We start from the raw sequence: 22649 nt of genomic DNA on the forward strand, positions 1-22649 counted from the left end.
TTACAAATATTGCTGATATGTCAAAATTAAAGCATCACCAAAAATATAATAATACTAAAATATTGTGTTTTATATCCATTTGAATCAATAGTTGTAATGAGTGGTTGAACAGAGGCATTTTGAATACAGAGTAACATATATAGGGGAATTTCAAATAGGATTATCCAGATTCAAACTGCAAGCTGGTTAAAAACTAAAATTCTCTAGGCCTTTGCCATTTTTTCTTCTTTACAACAAAAATAATGTGACTGTTGGACAATGAATATGAAAACTGACATAGATTACACATTTAGCACCAAAAATTATATTTGGAACACATTGGAGTTGAACAATAATTTCACATTTTATTATTGTATGTCCATGTTTCTTAAATAGGTTGAATCAAGCACTGGGTTCCTGCATTTACTGTATAAACATATGATCTTGAAGTATGTTTGTATGAAGGATGGGACTTCATTTTTTGTCAAGAGTTGCTTTTTGTGTCCTTGAATATAAAAAAATTATAGATGGCTTGAAGTAAATTTCTTTAATTTCTAATCAGTCTCTTTTTAGTCTTCGATCTTGACAAGAAAGTTAATGTTAGAGAAAAATTGATAGATATTATTAGCATGTAAGAAATATTCATGTTGAGTAACTTGGGGTCATAAATGTAAAAAAAAGCACAAAAAAGGTATGAATTTCATTTCTTTACATTTGCTGCATTCTTATTTTATCAGCCAAACCTTGTAAAGTTGCTTCCTTGACTAGTTCCAGATTCAGTTTAATCTTGACAAGGTGCATATGATACTGGATGAAATGATAATCAATGGAAATATTGTGGAAACCAGTCCAGTTAGAATCCTTGCACCAATTCAACTTTTGGATGCAGCTAAGAGATGATCCATGCAGCTGGGCAAGACTGAATTAATGGCTTTTATTTAAGACATATTTTGCCCAAATGAAAAATGTTTACAAACAATTATTCATAGGGTTACAATTAATCTGAAAATGTAAGTAGGTTGTAAGTGTGTTTGCTCTCATTGTGTAGGCATGCATATTGGCAACAGGTATAAAATGTACAAATTCTAGGCAGTCATGTAACAAACATAAATTTGACCTATTAGATGTAACCACATATAGCATAGTGGATTAAAGGCTATGACATTGTAAGCACCTGGTAAAATTTGCCCAGTTAGGTGTAATCTTCTACAGAATAGTGGCTCTGAGGTTGCGACCATGTAAGCATTACATAAATTTTGTCATGTTAGGTGTAATCACTTTTGGCAGACTGGATTAGAAGGTCCTATGTTACATATCAGCTTAGAAGTTGTCAGTCAGGGACTGGGGCCCAAACAGTCTATGTGCTTTTTTACCCTTTGGGTCTTATTTAAAAAAAATGTCCCTCAAGGATCTCATGCTTTGCTGGTTGAAAAGAATGTCCAAGAACTGACAATAAGTCTGTTTCTTCAGTCCTTTTAAAACTAACATAATCTTCTTTTTAGAAATTCCAACATAACAAATTTATGACTACTTTTTAATGAATGGATAGATTTATTTAGGTTTTCCGCAAAAGACCATTTCATTATCAAAGTGTGATGGAAAATGGTGCTGATCTGACCTCCAACATGGCACCATAGTGGCTATGTCATCATCTTATCATTGCTACTCCTGAACATACAGCATTATTTACCTGTGATTTTCACTCAAGAATTGCAGTATGTGATAAATCCATCCATCCATAAATCACACAGACTTGTGAATGGTACTGGACCCTCAGTTTTGGGTGGATTGCCATAAAAATTGGTAGATATGATTCTTATCACCCAACGATGTGCATATTGACAAATTACTTTGCTGCTACAATTTTTATAAGAGTTATTGCCCTTTTGACTTCAATCTGATATAGTGTATGGTGAAATTTTGTGAACAAAGATAGTCTAAATTTCAGTGGAACACCATCAAACACGGGAAATGTTATAGCCATCTGCTGAAGTTGTTTATGCTGACAAAACACTTTGCACCTGCGATTTGTTTTTAGAGTTATTGCCCTCTTTGTCTATCAAGTGAATGCATTGATAGAATCTTATTTCCCTTTTTGACTTGCATTGGAATACAGTTATGACAAATCTTGTGAATGCAGCTAGGTTCAGTTTTCACTGGATCACCATGAAACCTGCAAAACGTTATGGTCATCTTTATATTTCATATGAATGGAAAGTCATCTTTTAAATGCAACTCGTCATCTAGCATTTTTTGGATTTCTTTGAAACTTGTTGCATGATATATATCTTAAGATGTGAAAATTATGATATCAGTGTGCCGCTGCATTTTTTTGCTCATTTTGACTTGAAGCTTGATATAGTCAAGGACAAAATCTTGTGAACGACAGAAGTTCTCCAGTTTTTGATGGATCACTGTGGAACTTGGTACATCTTATGGTCAACATCAGAAGATATGTACTTGCACTAGTTTCAAAAGTGTTGTGTACTTTTTGGATTTATCTACATTATGGGATAGGTTTGGGATGGAAAAGGCAGTGGTATATTTGCTCTTTATTCCTACAGTACCTCTCAACATTTTAAAAATATTTGTTTCAATCATTCAAAGAGTAAATTAAAATAAAAACCTTTAATGAAATTTTTGAAACATAACTCTAAGCATGTTTGTTGTTTTAATCAATTTTATTGAGTTAGTAATGCAATTTGTGTGATATCAATTGATTTTGTTATCTTTTTTATGTTATATTATTTGATCTTGTTATCTATTTTGATTTTCAGGTAAATTATCACTCATTTGGAATTAACTGTATTTCAGAACTTGTTGTTTGTTCTGCCATTATAACTTCAGATGAGGTTTACCTGCAAGTAAAAAAACATAATGAAAATACATGCATAATTATGTAACTTATTTAATTTATTTATTCCGAAGAAGATTCTTTTTAAAAAAGGTCATTGTCATCATTTATTTTGATGTCTGACTTGTAATTTATACTGTTACTATCGTTATACTTTAATATCAGTTTGATTACCATGAGTTTCTAACATGAATGAGACACCGTGTTATCAAAAACCCATGAGTTAATTGATTGTTGTTAATATAAATCTCAGTGACTTACTTAAGTATGTGTACATACGCAGGTATATAACAGGAAAAAATATTATGTATTAGATTCCCAAGAACTTCACTATAACTCCAAAGTCGCTGACATTATGTACATCTTAAAATGATCTAGCTACATCCATGCTCCGATACTCTTAGGTTGTTGATGATTTCTCCAATTAACAGTGCTTTCAAGAAGAGGAGTGGGGTGGGGGTACAGTTGTGTCAAGTCACTAAACAGGTCTCTGATATCAAGACAGTTGGAAAACACAGAAAAGAACAAATAAACAATCAAACACTATTGATTAAAGTCAAACCATGCTGTAAATGGAACTTGAACCCACAAGCGTGGAGGAACAAAACAGCATCGGAACAATTGTATTTTTGTATTTAGTGGCAAATGTTTCATGAGATGATGAGGGTTACAAAACTTAGCCATTGAAACATTGATACATTTATTTTGGTTGTAGGCAAGAAATCCAGGGAAATACTTGTTCTTCAAAACTCTAACCCTATGCAAAATGCAAAATTGTAGAGCACCACCTTGTACATATCAGCTCCTGATTGTTCATTTTGTCATATTAATGACTATTCATGCGAAAAATAAGACACTTTTAATTTTGATAACACATTTCATGTGCAAAAGAATTATTAGAACCAAAACAGCGGTTGTATCTGACAGACTTCAGAGTTTAACATTGTTAATTAAGGATTTAAATGCTTGTGAGTTTATTTGTTTGGATTTTCATTCTTCATTTTGTTGAGTTCTACATTCAGACCTAAATTTTTGTGTTGCCTTGGTAACATGCTGACTAGCTCAGTACAGATGCTGTATCCAATTTTCAGTTGCCACTTAATTTTGGTTTGCAATCAACCCTAATCAACGCCTGGTTTATCGATCATTTTCAAACACGATTGTGATGCGAGTAAAATTGCTATTTAAAATATTATGCTGCTATATTTAATCATGATTTGTTTTTTTTAAAAATATGTATGGTTTTTCATAGAGTAATAAGGTATACAGAACTGTATGGGTAAATACATAGCAACAGATTATGTATGTTCAGCCACTGACAGTTTCCACAATTCATGTGTTATGTATTTTTAATATGTATTTGTTTGTTTGTTGGCTTTTTCTCCATGATTATATGTTACATATATCTGTATTTTATACTTGACCTTTGCTCAAAATCAAGTTACTTGTGTACCTGGCTAGTGACATTTATTTGTGGACAACATAATACGTAGCTAATATTTCTCTATGATATTGGGTTAAATATTCAGATCATTATTAATTGCAAATATGTTTCTTTCAGTCTGAGTTTGAGTCTGACCTTAGAAACTTATAGAAATGAAAATTCCCATCAAGTTGACTATTTCCAGACAATGGCAATTGCGACCTAAGTCAAGTGGAGGGGGGTTACATAATATTGTTTATCTAAGTCAAGTGGAGGGGGTTACATAATATTGTTTACCTAAGACTTATTCATTCATACCATAACATCTTAAGCAGAATCAGTCTTATTGTTATGTTCTGTTTTTAATTTGGATGGATTTATTTATTATTCACTGGAACTAAAGAGTGCTCATTTATATTTTGGACCAAAACAATAATTTGAAATTATTGTGAATTTAGATAAGGACATTTGGATTATAATAATGTGATAAATCAAATGACTGTTAAAAAATTGCCACATTCCAGGCCACTGGCAGATTAGCACATTAGAGACTTCAGGAACAGCAACATGTTCAATATTGGAGTTTATTGGAACAACCTTGGAATTCAGCTGGAACCTCGTACGTTTGGACTTTTGATAGAATTTTTATTACTGATAGGGATTTAATTCACATTTACTGTAAGTCTTTTTAAAATTTTCACTTTGTATTCTGGAGAAATAAATTATTTTATGAATTTTACAAAACTTGTTGGTTTTCACTCTTTTTTGTTACATGTACTTAGTTTAAGACCATATATTCGTAATACAGGTAGAAAACTAACTATAAAGAAATTAATACGTGAAGTATACTTTTTGCTGTTTAGAGTTCATATTTATTTATGGCACATCATTAATTACATAAATGTACACTAAAAGGCCTACAATTGACACATTTTAGGACCTTGTATGTGTGTGTGTGTGTGAGAGGAAAGACAAGAGAGAGATAGAGAGAGAGAGAGAGCAGAAGAAGAAAACTGGGATAGGCCTACATTGAAAATACATGCTTGAATAATAATAATGATGAGGACTTTGCATAGCGCCTAATCTTTAGAAGCTCTAAGCGCTTTGCAACATTAGACAACACCTAAAATATAAAAAAACATAATGATTACAAAAAACAAACACCATGAAATTAGAAAATATAAAACATGCTGAAAATATTTAAGGTAGGAAACATTAATGAATAACGTACATTAGGGCACATATATTTCATAAATTAGAAAACGTAGTCCCAAAAGTGATACTGTCAATGTGGTGCTATCATTTTGCTCCAATCGATATACAGTAATACTACAAAATATATCATAAATAGATACTATTTTGAATGTACAGCTTGAGTCCAGTCATAGACTTTGGAAACCAGTTTTGTTACTGTTCATTTGACAATATTTGACTGTGTGCACTATGCTCACATTAGCTAAAGATAACTATTCATCTTGCTTGGTTAGTCAGGATGAGGGGCCAGTAAACTTGTGTCACTACTATGTACATGTGTTGAAATTAATGTTTATCGGTGTTATTGTGAAAGACTGTTCAAGTGGTGCTACTTTCTGTGCCATATGCTTGCAGTAGAAAGTCAAAATAGTCCATGAGACATGATCAAGATCAATTGAAAACTTGTTATGGCTGTCTATTGTCTTTAGCTCAGAAACCTAGTGACAAAATGACACTATACAAAATGATTGGAGCTTAAGTCGTACATTACAACATTGTCAACATTGAATCATTGCCAGTTTTTCTATGTTTACGTATGAATATATCTGTGTTTACAAATATAATTTTAAACTCATCACCCCTTTCTTATGCATGATTGCATAGCATGTTTGTGTGAGGGTATATTAGTGTCTATAAACACTCCTATCTTGCCTACTTGTATGTGATAGTATGTGTTTGCATAATCATATAGTGTGTGTATAAACATCCCTACCATTATGTGACGGTATGCTTCTGTGCATGTAAGTATAGTGCATGGGTCTACACTCGTACCCTTTTCATGTGCTAGTATGTTTGTGTTGGTGTTCTTTGCTTTAATGCCATTTTTCAGCACACGATAGGCTATACATGGCGGCCAGTATTAATGGTGGAGGAAGAACCGGACAAAACCCCGGAAAGAACCACCGACCTACGAGAAGCTACTGGTAAGCTTTCTCACGTACCCACATTGGCTGAATCCGAGACTTGAACCCACGCAGACAGATGTGAGATGGCAATGATCCGTAACGGAGTGTGCTTTAGACCACTCGGCCACTCGGGGCCTCGCTAGTATGTTTATATGTATGTAAGTGTATTTTGATTCCTGGATAATGGTGCGTGTTTTTGGATAGTAATCAAAAAGCGGTTGCTGGATAATGAGGCATGTGCCTGATTGATGGCTGCTGCATAATACATGCAGTGTGGTGTTTTGTACATAAAACTGTAACATGACCATTTCCGTTGTGACATCAAGAACCATCTCCATGTTAAATTCCCGTTGTGCCCTAGAATTGTTTAGGCATGGTGAAAGGACTATCACTTTAAAAAATAACAGAATTTCCTGTTGTGCCCCCAAGTGCCTCCAAATGTAAACCTCTGGAAGTTTTAACATTTGGCTTTCACGTTGTGCATTATATCGCCTCCGAATGTAAACATACATACAATTTTAAAGATTTCCCATATACACATATAGTGGCACATATTGAGATCAACTCCACAGTGTTGCCATGTAACTATAATTGATATCAGCAACATTCAAGTGTCACCAATTATCCTCAATGTTAATCATATGGACAACCCTAGCATAGGATTTCCCATTGTACCCCATGCCGCTGCTTAAAGTAAGCCTACGGGCCCTTGTTGTGCCCCTAGAAGTTAAATTCAGCATGCTTAAAGTAAGCCTACGGGCCCTTGTTGTGTCACCAAAAGTTAAATTCAGCATGCTTAAAGTAAGCCTACAGGCCCTTGTTGTGCTCCTAGAAGTTAAATTCAGCATGCTTAAAGTAAGCCTACGGGCCCTTGTTGTGCCACCAAAAGTTAAATTCAGCATGCTTAAAGTAAGCATACGGGCCCTTGTTGTGCCATCAAAAGCAAAATTCAACAACTGGTATGCATGACCTTTTTGATTGTTTAACAATCCCGTGATTTTCACTCATTGTATATTGGTCAGCATTTTCCAAAATAGCCTTAAAATTTCATTTTATTGTCAATAATTTATAACTTTCTCTGAGTGACAGTGATGAAATATGATTTGCAATTTTCAGTCTTCAAATTCCATATTTAGATGAAACTAATAGTATTTGCAATAGTAAGAGATTTTTAGTATCGGGTCAACAAGTTGTAGTGGTCAGCAAAGTGTGGACGTAAGCGTCAGGATCAACGCTAGGCATTATTCACGGGTTTGTGATCAGTTTTACGGATTATACCGCAAATGTATGGTGATAATGCCGTTCTAACAAGCTAGATTATTTACGAAACAATGATTGACTAATAAATTACGAAAGCATCGAGCTGTTTTTTCATTCGCAATTTCTCTGTCAACCATGGAGTCGGTCAATTCCACAGGCACTTGATTCCGGGGTAAACTAATATGTACACTCATTAATTGGTGAGTTAAATTCCCGTACGTCCAGTGACGTACGTAAATAATGCCAGTAACTTCACAGACCCTTTAACTAAAGGACTAGCCTCTTTTTTAGTTGTCCTTCAGTCATTTTGAGATTGAATTTTGGAGTAAAAGTACGAGAAGTTACCGACATATATGTTAAAATGACTTGCTTAAAGCTTTCACTGTCTTTGTCGTAAAGGTTTCTTTGGTAGGGCATAAAAAGTGAAAATAGCTAACTCGAAGAACAGATTTTTGATAAAATTGGCACTTCTTTTATTGGAAAGGGTACACCCTGAGAAATGCAACTGCATGTATTTCGAGATGCTAGTATGGTCAAACATGGCTGAAAGGTCACCCCAATTAAGCAATCAGCTCCCATTGTCCAGGTCCCTCAGAAACCTACTTAGACTGGTCTGGGTGTAGTTATTCCACTACGAATTCATCTTAAATATGTTTCTGAGCATCCGTTGCTTTCAAACGCAACTGATACAGAATAAATATACTTATTATATTAATGGTGCTTCAAGTAAGTAATTTTTGCCATGTTCACTGAACAACTGATCTGCAATGGTTTTAGGCCAACACAACTACTACTGCTGCTACTACAACTGTCACTACCACTATTACTGCTAAAAAATAATGTTGCTTACCCGGTGTTTGGCTCACTGGTGCCCAGAAACCTCCTAAAAAAGTATTATTGGAATAGATATAGATAGACCAAAATACAAGATTCGTTTAAATTCATTATGTGAGCGTGATCATAATGTATCGTCTTAAAATTAAAACTAGAGATGTTGCTTCAATCAAATGTACATACAGACTCTACAGTGTTGTGGAGATGTATATCATTTGTTTGAGAATAGATTCATAATGTTGTGTACATGTATATCTCTATTTGAGAGAGGACTCCATAATGTTGTTTAGATGTACATCATCTGTTTGAGAAAAGACTCAATAATGTTGTGTAGATGAACATCATCTGTTTGAGAAAAGACTCCATAATGTTGTTTAGATGAACATCATCTGTTTGAGAAAAGACTCCATAATGTTGTTTAGATGTACATCATCTGTTTGAGAAAAGACTCCATAATGTTGTGTAGATGTACATCATCTATTTGAGAAAAGACTCCATAATGTTGTTTAGATGAACATCATCTGTTTGAGAAAAGACTCCATAATGTTGTTTAGATGTACATCATCTGTTTGAGAAAAGACTCCATAATGTTGTGTAGATGTACATCATCTATTTGAGAAAAGACTCCATAATGTTGTGTGTATTGTTATGTATATCTGTTATTTAATTCCTGGTAAACGAATTTGTCTAATTTTTATAATTTTTATTTATGGATGTAAAGTGTATCTATAGCTGGATTTTGTTATCTGGATAGGGTCTGTTTCTAAGATATTATAGAATGTAGCATTGCATAGGATCTATATATAGATGCTTATGTATATGTTGACAATTACTAATAATAAAATTATTAGTAAATATGTTTACGAGATTCAGTCTTTTTCCCCAGTGGACAGATCGGTCAAGCGGTATTTGAGAAGAATTAAGCTAATTCCGAGTGGATGAGTTTGGTCAAATGAATATGTATTTTTAAATATTAGATTGAGTACTAAGATCTGTTACGTGGGTTATATTGCGACATATAGTCGTAATAGTAACTTTGAAGGTTTATATGTAAGGAGAGAACTGAACAATCAGATTTCCATTCCTATTTTGGAGTCATTCTTATTTCTTGCGTTCCTGTTGTAAACTCAGTTTGCAGATGTGTTTTTATGTTGTACCTAGGTATTATTTGAGAGGAAAAACATTTGTTTGGATTGTTCATTGGAAATAGAAAGTTCTTTTTGGACTATTTTATTATTTTGGAACTATTCTAAATTATTCAAAGGAGTTCCGGACAACACCATTTTGACAATGTTAAGATTCTTGGCAGACCAGTACATTTGCGGTTCTGAAATGTATCCGGAATCTTTCATACATTTGGACTTTAGTAGAACTTATCCAGGATTATTTTGGATTAATTTCATAATACTGTACGTTCCTCCCACATTTTCATTTATAACTTTGACAATTAAATTATTTGTTAAGTTTTACAAAACTTGTTGCTTCTTTCTGTAACTTAGTTTATGACCACAGAGTCATATGATCTGTTATAGAACAGACTTTATAATTTTTTTGTAGACGTATATAATCTATTTGAGAACATAACGACATATATACAATGCTGTCGGGCATTTCTGCGCACCTAAGATTTCCGTCTCCAATACTGAAGCAAAACGCATATCGAATTCACCTAAGGTTTTCGTCTCCAGTACTGAAGCAAAACCAATTGACGAAAACAAAATACTGCAATGCTTAACATTTGAAAAGGGGCAATTGTCACCAGAATATTATGTTCAAAATAATATTAATTTTGGGCACATGGGATACCACCCCGTGTTTTCATGGCTCGCGATATGTCGGCCTATTCTGCGCACAGCTTTGACAAGAAGTAATGTTTATCCATCGGGATATAGAAATAAAGTACATTACTTTGGACTGTTTCTGTCAGCTTAGTCCAGAGGCGTAGCTATGATATTTTGCGCCCGGGGACGAACTATAAAATTGGCGCCCCAGCCCCCTCCCCGTTTAATCACATTTTTGAATATTACCCTTGTTTACTTATTATAATGTAACGTTGTAAGCCTCATTTTGGCGCCCCTGTACCTTGGAGCCCGGGGACATATGTACCCCCCTGCCCCCCCCCCCCCCCCAGCTACGCCTCTGGCTTAGTCGAGTAATTAGGTCAGGTTTATAGCTGGTTTTACAAAATTCAACGTAACAATGCCAATAAATGGTAAGAGATATTAAGCAAACTAAACCAATCTTGTAAAAATAAATTAGCAAAGTTCAACATTTTATATAAAAAATAAGCTACTATGTGGAAGAGAAACAACAATGAACAGTATGTAATATGTTTACAACATCTTGTTTATGGGGAAAAATTACTAAAGAATTTAGAACAGACTATATGCCAGGGAATTTCTTGAGAATCCCGTTCTAGCGGCAAGTTCACACGTTTGTAGCAAAATTGGAAACCTGTATTAAGATGCAGAATTTTTTTTAAGGTATACCTTTCCATTTTTTTTAATATTGGATTTATTTGTATGATTCTAAAAGATACATAGTAAATAGGATTTTCAGAGTTACAGGTTCAAGAAGGTCATGGAGTGGGTTTTCATGTTGACATTTAGAAATCACATATTCATATGCATGTCGAGTCGAAATGTGGGATATTTTTGTTCACTTTATGAATATCACTTTTCTTAATTAAAGTGCGATCGTTCTGTTTTTTATACAAAATGGATTTTTGACCCAAAAAACACGTGATCCAACGTTTATAGAAATGACGTACCGTTGCGCAGAATTACCCGACATGGTGGTATATATATATATATATATATATATATATATATATATATATATATATATATATAATTTATAACAGGGTTGATACATGGAAAATTTCTTAATTAGGCAGGTAAGTGTTAGGTTAGGATGTTGATAAACAAGTTTCTCATAAGAGATTTGAGCTGAAGAAATGCCATTATTGAAATCTGCATATATCAAGGGTAAAATTATATTTTACAAGAAATATAGCAGACATTTTGCGTACTTGAAAAGAGTAAAATGTAAAATACATTGACCCATGACAAGAATCACACGTTTTAAAATGGCGGAGGCAGCCTGCCAAAAGATGCAATCTTAATGCCACGGGAGGGAAATATGTTTTGAAATATGAGACTGTTTTGAAATAGATTTAGTCTGGGGATCGGATAGACTGGACACCTGGCAATGGGAATCTAAGTGAGTCCCATTCAAAAAGAAAAGAATATTCTACTGAAAACTATGCTTTAGTTCTTATGTTCAAATGTCATATTGTTTTTTCTTTAATGAAAAGAAAACCCACAATACAAATCAAGCGGGTACAAGTAGATATAAAAACCTTTACCTTTTGAATAAAGTGTGTGTGTGTGTGTGTGTGTGTGTGTGTGTGTGTGTGTTAAGCTTGCCTGTTTCTCACAGGTAGATGTTTGGAAGAGTCAATGCAAATAATTAAATAGGTAGGTATTAAATCAAATGCCTCATTATTTACCATCCTAGTTTCATGAGACATTTCAGCAGTTTGTCACTAGCAGTAAACTAATTTGCTCCACAATTACTGAAAAAGGCAATTATAATTATTAATTAATTATAATAAGGCAACACAAATTTCTATATCTTAATCGTTGCCTCATCGAAGTATGAGCGATATTAAAAACCATGCATGAATTAGACACTTCAGGACCAACACGATTTTTCCAGGTAGTTTTATCTACCGAAAAATTGGTTGGGAAACTCAGACTTACAAATTTTGCTCAAAAGACAGAGAAGTTGAACTAAATTTATTAGATATATTTTTTAAACAGGGGTTTACACATATCCAAATTAGATATATCTTGTCTGTTTTAGACCAATCTTATTTATATATATTTTGGTTATCGTACTTAAGGATACGAGACTATTTCAAAAAAAAGCATAAGAAATTACCACACCAACATAATTGGGGTGTATTTAGTTAAATCACAATTAAAACTTGATGCGCTAAATACTAATTTATTGATTGCACATGAATTAATATTTACTAGACAAGCAAGACGCAGACGGGGGTAGGGGTGTTTTGAAAACTAAACTTAAAAGTACTAGACTAGCAGGATCCAAGGTGTTTGGGTTTGGTTTGTGTGTTTAACGCCATTTTTCAACACTTGACAGCTATACCTCGTGAATGAAGAAGAACCAGGGAAAAACTACCGACCCATGGGAAGCTACCGGCAAGCTTTTACACGTATCTACGTTCACCTAGTCGAGACTTGAACCCATGCAGACAGGTGAGATGCCAGTGGTCTGTAAAGGTTACCGCCACTCGTTCAACTCGGGCCCCCTAAGGCATTTGGATCAAAAAGACGTCAGAGGCTCACCGAAGGTGTACTAAATGATATTTGAAACTGTTCAATTCCAATAAATATTGATGAAAAAATGATACTGTTGTGGCCTTGAAAATTAGAAAACGAAACTGAACAATGGAGCGCCATATACTTGTGTCAATATCTTGCCAAATTTCTCACGCTGTTTCTCCATCTGTGTATTAACAGACTAGTTCACATTGTGTTAAAAAAAATTCCAATCAGTTAAATCTGTCTAAATGATGATTCCTTCTTCATTAATCTGTTATATTCATAGTGTTTTGCATCGGACAGATCATAGACGCAGATCAAGGAATTTAGAAGAGTTTGGAAGAATTTGTAACTTTAAATAATACCATGACATAAGTAACTTTAATATGGTAGTGACAGATTTTGCCCAACTCCTTCGGGTTGTTAAATATTTAAAAAAATGAAAACCTTATAGCTTTAGCAAAGCAACTTTCTTATATGCTAAACTTTTGTTCAAAAATCAACAATATCATTGTAGTGTCACATACATGATGGGGTGAGTTCAAATTTAGTATACTCTCTCCAACAGAAAATGACCTGAGTTTAAATCATGAAGTAAGTGGCAAAACTGAAACCTGGTTTAAAAATAGTCCCAGTAAATAAGTCGATGAAATCTCGTCAAAGGTTTTCTAAGTAGAAAACAGAATGGAATAAGATAGATATAACTATTACATTCCGATACAAAGATTGTAGTTGAGGGGGAAACGTTTTCGGGTAAAAATAAGAAAGCTTTACTATTTCGCACGGTTGATACAGTCTCACAATTCGGCAAAGCCATGACCGTACTGGACACTAAAACAATACCTATCTGTAAATAAATTTCGGGAGCAATGCGGAACAAAAACCTTTTTTAGTTCTTGCAAGGCACGTTATATAAATGTTAGACCATTAGTTATGAGGAATTAGTAGATGATTAATGTGGAGTCCTGAGTTTCATTATGTGACATCAGTATATTATTACCTGCTAACATAGTGGTTGCTGTCGCCCTCATTTCTGTTGCTGCAAGACAATTTTCATTTTATTTACTAAATTTAAAATCTGCTGGCGCTTTATTAGCGTTCAGGTGAAATTGGATTTTTACTGTAAAGTAACAGCTAACATGAAACTTTATACTAATCATAGAAAAAATCCAGTTTCTTTGGAAAAAAAATGAAGAGAAACTAACTCAAGTGAAAAGAGATGAATAATTGCAAGTTATTTAATTTTCATCGTTTTTCCTTTCTCTCTTTCGTTCTGCGCATGCTATCATAAATCAAAAGCACTAGAAACAAAAATTAAACCTATAAGCTTAATTCTTTTAGTACATATGAAAAAAGTGCATTCGGTATATCATTCATAAAAAGCAAAGAAAATACAACACTTCGTTAATGTTAGCTGTCTTTAGAAAAAGAAAGTTACCTTCTGTTGCTTTGGTTGATTCTGACGGTTTTTCTGCTGATGAAAATAACAAGTGTTAAGACGTTTTATTTGGAGATAAATGGTCTTTGTAAAGGTTAGTTCAATGATGTACACAATCTATTTCGTGTTCTATAACAAAATCTTATTGTCGGTAGATTAATACCGCTTTCATCCATGTATCAGACTGATCTAAACGTTTCCATAGAATTGATAAGAACAATATATATTTTATATAAGAACATAACGTAATGATAATGATATCTTATTAGTGTAGTTTATATATATATATATATATATATATATATATATATATATATATATATATATATATATATATGCATATATGCAGTTTCACGAAGGTGTAATATAATGGACTTCAAAAATCAGCTAAAAATGGATAATGGTTTAATATTGAATTTATGAAACCAGTTGAATGATTTCCAGCATTTGCGAGCCATGGCGAGAAGAAACTGGATTATTATTCAATTCTTTTCATAAATTCAGTATTAAAACATTACCCATTTGTGACTGTGTTTATTAAATATTTTTTATTGTAGTGGAAAGTGTCTAAAATGAAAGAAAAATGAAATGATTTTTGTCTTTTTCAATTAATTCTGGTGAGACGCAGAACCTTTAAATTCCTGCTCAAGAAAATAGTTCTAGACGCGAGTTGAGGTAATATTAACTATTCGAAAATCATAATTCATAAATCAACTGACCTTCCAAATCAATATAACATTTTACACGGACAATATTATTTTTGAACAACGGATCTTCGAAGAAAACTCTAGAGGATCGGATTTCGATGACAGTGTTGACAATGTTACCATTGAAAAGTGTATTGATTCCACCTTGAACATTCACCACAGATCCAGTAATGGATGCGGCAGAAGGAATAGCATTCCAGTTGTTCGTGTGAAAAGATGGCTACGGGTGCTGAAATTGTACTAAAACTACCGTAGACTAGCGTTTGTCGACATTCGTTTCATAGGAGAGGTGCGTTTAATTACTCCTATAGCTTGACATTTAAACCTTGTTGGTCCTGGGGTGGGTTGCAAGAGCGATACTGCGTGGTAACATTAACGTAAATAGGACTGTCTGTATTAAATTGGCAACCATGTGCTTATTTGTATTGACTCTGCATATTGGCGTTGGACAGTTTAATTGGGGGGGGGGTCAGTTCTTCGGCACACTTGCTTATCTTGGCGAAGCGGGTTTACTGATATTCTGGTATTAATTTGGCATTCGTAGACTTCTGTGTAATGTAAACGGACTATATTCCGACAAATATAACAACTACTGTGCACTTTTGTGATAGTCGCCCGTTTTTTTTTTTTTGTGATAGTCGCCCGTTTTTACTTATGTCCATTCGCCTACCGATTGGAAATATGGCCCCACATTATATTGATAGTAAAATTAAGTGGTATGGCAATTCCGATACATAAATTGTTGTGGAAGAGGATACAATTTCAGGTTTTAAAAAAGCAAACCCTTACTATTTCGAAAGGTTGATACAGTTTCACCATTTGGTACCGAGATGACCGTACAGGCCATTACGGCCCTGCTTCATAAATTTTGCAACACAACAATGTTTAGATAAGCATAGTGCAATTTTTTATTTATTTGAAATATATAAAATCTAAACGCCAGCACAATCTAGGTATGATCTTCGTAATGAAAGTTAACACAAAAAATAAAACGAAAAGAACAATATCTTAAATAAATTTTATCAGCATTGCGGAACTCAAACTTTATCAGCACATACCTTACATAAGTATTACATCGTTCATTATGAGGCATCAGCAAATTAATAACATTGAGACTTGAGTTTCATTATGTGATATAAATGTATAATTATATTACCTGTTAACATAGCAGATGTTTTCATCGTCATTTCTGTTGCTGCAAGAAATTTGTTATCTAAGTTACTAAATTTAAAATCCACTGGAATTTTATTAACGTTCAGGTGAAATATAATTTTACAGCAAAGTAACAGTTATAGTCAAATTACAAAGAATTGAAACTTGTCTCATTTATTTCTTCTTTTCTTTCTCTCTTTCGTCTTGCTCATTTTTGAGAACTCACGAGTAATGTAAACAAGAATAAAACCTGTATGTTTAATGCTTTTATTGCATATCAATGAGTTTGTTCGGTATATCATTTATAAAAAGCAAAGAAAAGGAACAAAACCTTGATAATGTTTGCTGTATTTAGAACAAACGTTACCTTCTGCTGCTGTGGTTGATTCTGATAGTTGTGCTGTTGATGAAAATAACAAGGTGTTTTCATTGGAGTTCTTTGTAAAGGTTAGTTTTGTAATATACATAATCTCTTTCATGCTCTTTTTCAAAATTATAGTATCCGTAGAGCAACATGCTTTCTTCCATGTATCAGACCGATCCGAACTTTTCGAACAAACTGATAAGAGGAATATATTATTGATAGCAACATAAGGTAATGGTATTTCATTAGCGTAGTTTGTACTTGATTATTTGAACAAGTATGCAGTTTCACGAAGTTGTAGCTAGAGGGAATTCAAAAATCAAGCAACAAATAGGTAATGAATTAATAGTAAATTCATGAAACCAGCTGAATAATTTAAGAATTAAATCATTATACATTTGAGATTCCATTTTATCACATAATTTATATTTTAGTGGAAAGAGGCTAAATTGAAAGAAGAATCAAATAATTGTTGGCATTTCAAATAATTCTATTTAGACGCAGTACATTTTAATTCATGCGCACGAAATTTAGTTCTAGACACGAGTTAAAGCAGTTTTGTACAATTCGATCATAATAATTCACAGATCAAATTACTTTCAAATTCAATAGAACATTCGACACGGACAGCACATTATTTCGACACCGGATCTTTGAAGAAAATTCCTGTGTAATAGATTCCGATGAGAAGGTTAACACTGTTTCCATATAAAAGTGGATCCCACCATGGAAATAAGTGGGTTGATCCCACCATGGAAATAAGTGGGTTGATCCCACCATGGAAATTCACCACGTATGCAGTATCGAATACGGCAGAAGGAGTATAATTCTAGTTGTTCGTGTGAAAAGATGACTTCTAGATGAATATACATTTTACTAAAACTACAGTGGACCAGCGTTTGACGGCATTCGTTTCATAGGAGGGATGCGTCTGTTGCTCATATAGGTTAACATTTAAATAATACTTGGTAACGGCAATGTAAATGGGACTGCCTGCATTACAACAGACTGCCATGTGCTTATCTGCATTGACTCTGCGTACTCGTCTTGGGCTGTGTAATGGATTTTTTTTTTCTTCCGGCTATCCCAAACTTTTGATTTAAATAGGTTATGCGAGTTTGCTGTTTACTGATGTTCAGATTATCAGTTTGGCATTCGTAGAATTATGTGTAATGTAAACGGGCCAAATCACGATAAATCTAACTATTACTATGTGCTGTTATGGTAGTCACCCGGTCTTTCCTCATGTTCATTCACTTACCAATTTGAAAGATGGCCCCCATATTAATAATATTGATATTAATATTAAGCTGTATGACCATTCCGATACAAAGATTGTGTTCGAGGAGGATATGTTTTCGGGTAAAAATAAGAAAGTCTTAATATTTCGCAAGGTTGATACGGTCTCACGATTTGTCACCGCCATTACCATACCGGTTACAACGGCTTTGCTTCATAAATTGTGCAATACAACAAGGTTTAGATAAGCATAATGCAAAGTTTTAGTTTCGAAATATATAACACTTAGACACCAGGGCAACCCTATGTATGATCTTCTTCGTAATTAAACGTAACCAAAAAGAAAAAGAAAACTAACAGAACAATACGTGACTGTAAATAAATTTAATGAGCAATTGCGGAACAAAGTCCCTTTTTCAATACTTGCAGACACCTTACATAATATTACATAATTTATTATGAGGAATTACTAAATTATTAACGTAGAGACATGAGTTTCATTATGTGACACAAGTATAAAATTATATTACCTGTTAGCATAGCGATTGTTTTCGTCATCGTATCAGTTGCAATAAGAACATTTTAATTTCGATTACTAAATTTAAAATCTGCTGGCGTTTTGTTAACGTTCAGCATCTTTGCAGTAAAGTAACAGTTACCGTGAAATTTCATACTAATCATAGACAATCGTCAGTTTCTTTGGAAGAAATGAAGAGAAAATCAATTAGGTGAAAAGAGATAAAACATTTAATTGCGAGTTATTCTCTTTTTTTTGCCGTTTCTTTCTTTCTTCACTTCTGCACAGTTGTGATAAATCAGGAGTCATATAAACAAGGACAAAACTTATAGATTTAATGCTTTTATAGCATACGGAAGAGTGTATTCAGTATATCATTTATAAAAAGTAAAGAAAAACAAAGCACAACCTTGTTTAATGTTAGCTGTCTTTAGAACAAAAGTTACCTTCTGTTGCTTTAGTTGCTTCTGACAGTGGTGCTGTTGATGGAAATAACAAGGTCATACAACGCTTCCATTGGAGTTATATGTTCTTTGTAAAGATTAGTCAAGCACTGTACACAATCTTTTAAAAAAAAATTATTATTCGTAGAGTAATATTACTTTCTTCCACGTATCAGATCCATCTGAACCCTTCGAACCAACTGATAATAAGATTATATTATTAATGTCATCTCATTAGCATAGTTTCTACTTGTTTAAATGTACATGTATGCCATTTCAGGGAGTTGTAGCTTGAGGGACTTCAAAATGAACTAACAAATGGTAATAACTTAATAGGGAATTTATGGAATCAGATGAATAACTTTAGTATCAAATCATTATTTATTTATTATTTTATGAGTGTGACACAATTAGTACAAAACTAATCACCACTGTGGCCCTCATATATCAACATATGTACAGGTAAATATATAAAATACAGCTGGGAAACAAGCATTCAAAAAAGTTATAATAGATTGGTATACAAAAGAGCAACTAAGTATGTACTGAGCACACATATCATTGTGTACACCAGTATGCATGATTGAAAACGTTTTCACACACACAAACACACGCTCGCACACACGTGAACATCCGCAGACATTATATATATATATATATATATATATATATATATATATATATATATATATATATATATATGCTACAAAGGTGGCCACAACTAGTTATAGACATTATCTCAATTGCATACATTTCAAACAGCTGTGATGAAAGCTAAACTATTTATACATTTGCGATTCTGTTTATTACATATCTTTTATTTTAGTGGAAAGCGTCTAAATTAAAGATTAATGAAATAAGAGTCGGAATTTCATTACATTCTGGCATAGACGCAGCACCTTTCAATTCCTGTTCACGAAAATAGTTCTAGTCTAGAGCTGAAGTCATTTTGCATAAAGAAAAAGATCAGTAACATATATATTTTTGGTACAAAGTATAATTTACAGATCAACTGGCCTTCCAAGAGACGGACGTCATTTGTTGACACCCGAACATTGAAGAAAATTCTTTTCGAATGGATTTCGATGGAACTGTTGACAACGTTTTCCTATAAAAGTATTTTGATTACACCATAGACATCGGTACAGCAGAAGGCATGGTACTCCAGTTATTGGATATTCGTGTGAAAGGATGACTACTGGATGCAAAATTGTATTATATCTACCGTTTACCAGGGTTTGTCGACATTCCTTTCATAGGATAGGTGCGTTTGTTTACTCCAATAGATTGACACTTAAACCATGTTTATCCTGGATTTGGGTTGCAAGAGCCATACTGCGTGGTAACAGTAGTGTAAATGGGACTGTCTGCATTACAATAGACTGCCACGAGTGTTTCTCTATAGCCTCTGTATGTTAGCGTTGGACAGTGCGACAGTGAAAAGTATTTTGTTTTAGGTTCTCAAATATTTTGGTTTAAGTAGGCGAAAAGTGTTTACTCGTGTTGTAAGTATTAGTTTTGAATTCGTAGAATTTTACTGAAAGTAAACGGGCCATATTCTGACAAATACTACAACTACTGTGCAGTTTTGTTATAGTCGTCCGCTGTTTCGTAATATCCGTTCGCCTTTCGATTGGAAGGATTGCCCACATATGGTTAATATTGATAGTAAATTGATTCCAGAAGCAGAGTAACCAAAATTCCCACGGTCGCAGTCAATCTATAATGTGAAAACTGTGAAAGGATTTCAGGATCGTGTTGGACCAGTCAGACTGACATAAAGCGATGTTATGTTAACATGTCAACGTATAAAAAATAATAAAACACAAACACTGTACGTAAGTGTATAATTAATGTCGCACACACACACACACACACACACACACACACACACACACATATATATATATATATATATATATATATATATATATATATATATATATATATATATATATATGATCCTTTTGTATATTATTATGTCCTTTTGAAAAACGAGTGCAATACCTCAGTTGGTGGAAACTGTTTTTAAGACTGTTACATGAATGAAATGCTATTGCAAAGAATGTATACTCTGCCAAAAGGTAACACATGACGAAAAAATTGTTACGGTAACAAGTAACGAAAAAATTATAGTTTACGTATATATTTTCGAATATATATCACATCTAACACAAAATAAATATGTAAAATAGATCTATGATATTTTTTCTCGTCTAGTTGCTAAAAGTGCGATTACACTCAGACACCTTCAAAAACGTTTCACTAAGACACATACAAATTACATACGAAATTAATGACGTCACGATTGAGTCAATGAACTAATAAAATATGCCAACAAAAATACAGTAGAGAGAAATCTTTGTCGCTTTAAATATTTTGCAAACGATTTAGCGATCTTAACATCAAATAAATTGCCTCAACATTTATCAATCTGAATCGTGTACCTTCATCCGCCAAAATTAAAATCCCTTTTCTGAACAAACTCGAAAAAAGATTATCTTAATGTTTGCAAATTTATGTGCTTTCTTTTGGCATTTAAGTTTTCTTTGAACACAGAAACGAGAAATTTAATCGACATTGTTAACAAGTTATTGTCATTATTTATCTCATTATCTTTCAATAAAAATATTTATACCTTGAGTGCCTTCAGTAGATGTCATCGTTGTTGTTGATGTTATTGCTGTAGTCATTGTTTCTGCTGTTGATCTCGTTGTCGTCGTCGTCGCTTCTGTATTTTCCATCGTTGTGGTTATTTTTGTCGTCGTCGTCATCGGTGTAGTTATCACTAATTCTTCAGTATAAAGAACAAAAGCTTTTCAAAATAAACCTTTATATTCAGTCTAGCATTCTATAAAGAAATGCCGTTTTCTCATAAAGTCAGCTTTATTAAGAAGAGTAGAAAATATTTTAACCTAAATTGTTGCGTAGCTGTACGTATATGGACTACCGTTTTCTTTTTCTTCTTATATATGATGAGTTGTCTGATCTTGTGTACATCGCTCATTTAACTGTAACTAGCAAACATACAGACCTGCTATTGCTTGTTGCATTGGATGATCTTGGTGAATACTTTTTCGCCGTATAATCTCGTTCAGCATGTCTACAGCGTGACTCCGTCAGCGCTTCGCCAAAGAGGGATTCTGGTAAAGAGTTATTTAACGGAGCCAGACGAGAGTCTAGATGAACGAGACTATTCGTTCCACTAATGATTTCGATTGAACAGCTAAGACCCTTTTCCTGCCCATGTATTATATTATGGCAGATCAAGGTTTTAACTGTTCATGGCTTGATTTGCCTTTTACACGGGTACATACATTGCGAATAGTATCATTATGCGCGGTTTAGATATTTGTTACTTATCTCAGCCAAAGCCTTTATACCACATGATTTTGCCTTTCCTTCACATGCAAGTGCACAATTTTCAGTAAGTACATATAAACCCGTGGTGAGCCAAACGCGAATAAAACCCGAGGTAGCCTGAAGTCAAGTTATTATTATCTACCATTGTGATTATTTATTGCACCACACTTTGTAAGATATAATATACACAGACAGTTATGGTTGTGTATATATATATATATATATATATATATATATATATATATATATATATATATATATATATATATATCTGTGTGTGTGTGTGTGTGTGTGTGTGTGTGTGAAAATCATCCAGTTCAGATACGAATTAGCTGGAAAGTCAACCGAAGAATAAGTGAGTCTGTGTCCTAAAATGTACTCGATTGTGGATGGACCACAGAGCGTTAGGACTTCAAAAACAGCACCAAGCAATGAATATTTCCGACGAATTCACCACTTATGAAATCGTCAATCAACTTCCTATTGATATACAAGTGCACTGATACACTTGTGCATTACAATATACTTTGGAGGTAGTTCTGTATCCGAAGGAATGACTTGAAATTCT

At 33.6% G+C, this 22649-nt stretch overlaps 2 protein-coding genes across 2 annotated transcripts in view; one reads left to right on the forward strand and one right to left on the reverse strand.

Annotated features, from left to right (window-relative positions):
• LOC149804358 (AP-4 complex subunit sigma-1-like) overlaps positions 1 to 5000 on the forward strand; it is a 50168-nt gene extending 45168 nt beyond the window's left edge. Inside the window, exon 6 of the mRNA XM_089939382.1 lies at positions 754 to 5000. Coding sequence (XP_089795508.1) covers positions 754 to 879 — 126 coding nt within the window. The 3' untranslated portion in view covers positions 880 to 5000. The remainder of the gene's footprint in view (positions 1 to 753) is intronic.
• LOC149804359 (collagen alpha-4(VI) chain-like) overlaps positions 2702 to 22649 on the reverse strand; it is a 64668-nt gene continuing 44720 nt past the window's right edge. Inside the window, exons 15-22 of the mRNA XM_089932241.1 lie at positions 21357 to 21512; positions 18722 to 18754; positions 16523 to 16555; positions 16160 to 16198; positions 14297 to 14329; positions 13859 to 13897; positions 8526 to 8558; positions 2702 to 2837 (exon numbers count right to left, since the gene is read on the reverse strand). Coding sequence (XP_089788367.1) covers positions 2815 to 2837; positions 8526 to 8558; positions 13859 to 13897; positions 14297 to 14329; positions 16160 to 16198; positions 16523 to 16555; positions 18722 to 18754; positions 21357 to 21512 — 389 coding nt within the window. The 3' untranslated portion in view covers positions 2702 to 2814. The remainder of the gene's footprint in view (positions 2838 to 8525; positions 8559 to 13858; positions 13898 to 14296; positions 14330 to 16159; positions 16199 to 16522; positions 16556 to 18721; positions 18755 to 21356; positions 21513 to 22649) is intronic.

This window comes from Sinohyriopsis cumingii, chromosome 2 (assembly GCF_028554795.1).
Source record: "Sinohyriopsis cumingii isolate HCF-2022 chromosome 2, ASM2855479v2, whole genome shotgun sequence".
Taxonomy (NCBI): Eukaryota; Metazoa; Mollusca; class Bivalvia; order Unionida; family Unionidae; genus Sinohyriopsis; species Sinohyriopsis cumingii.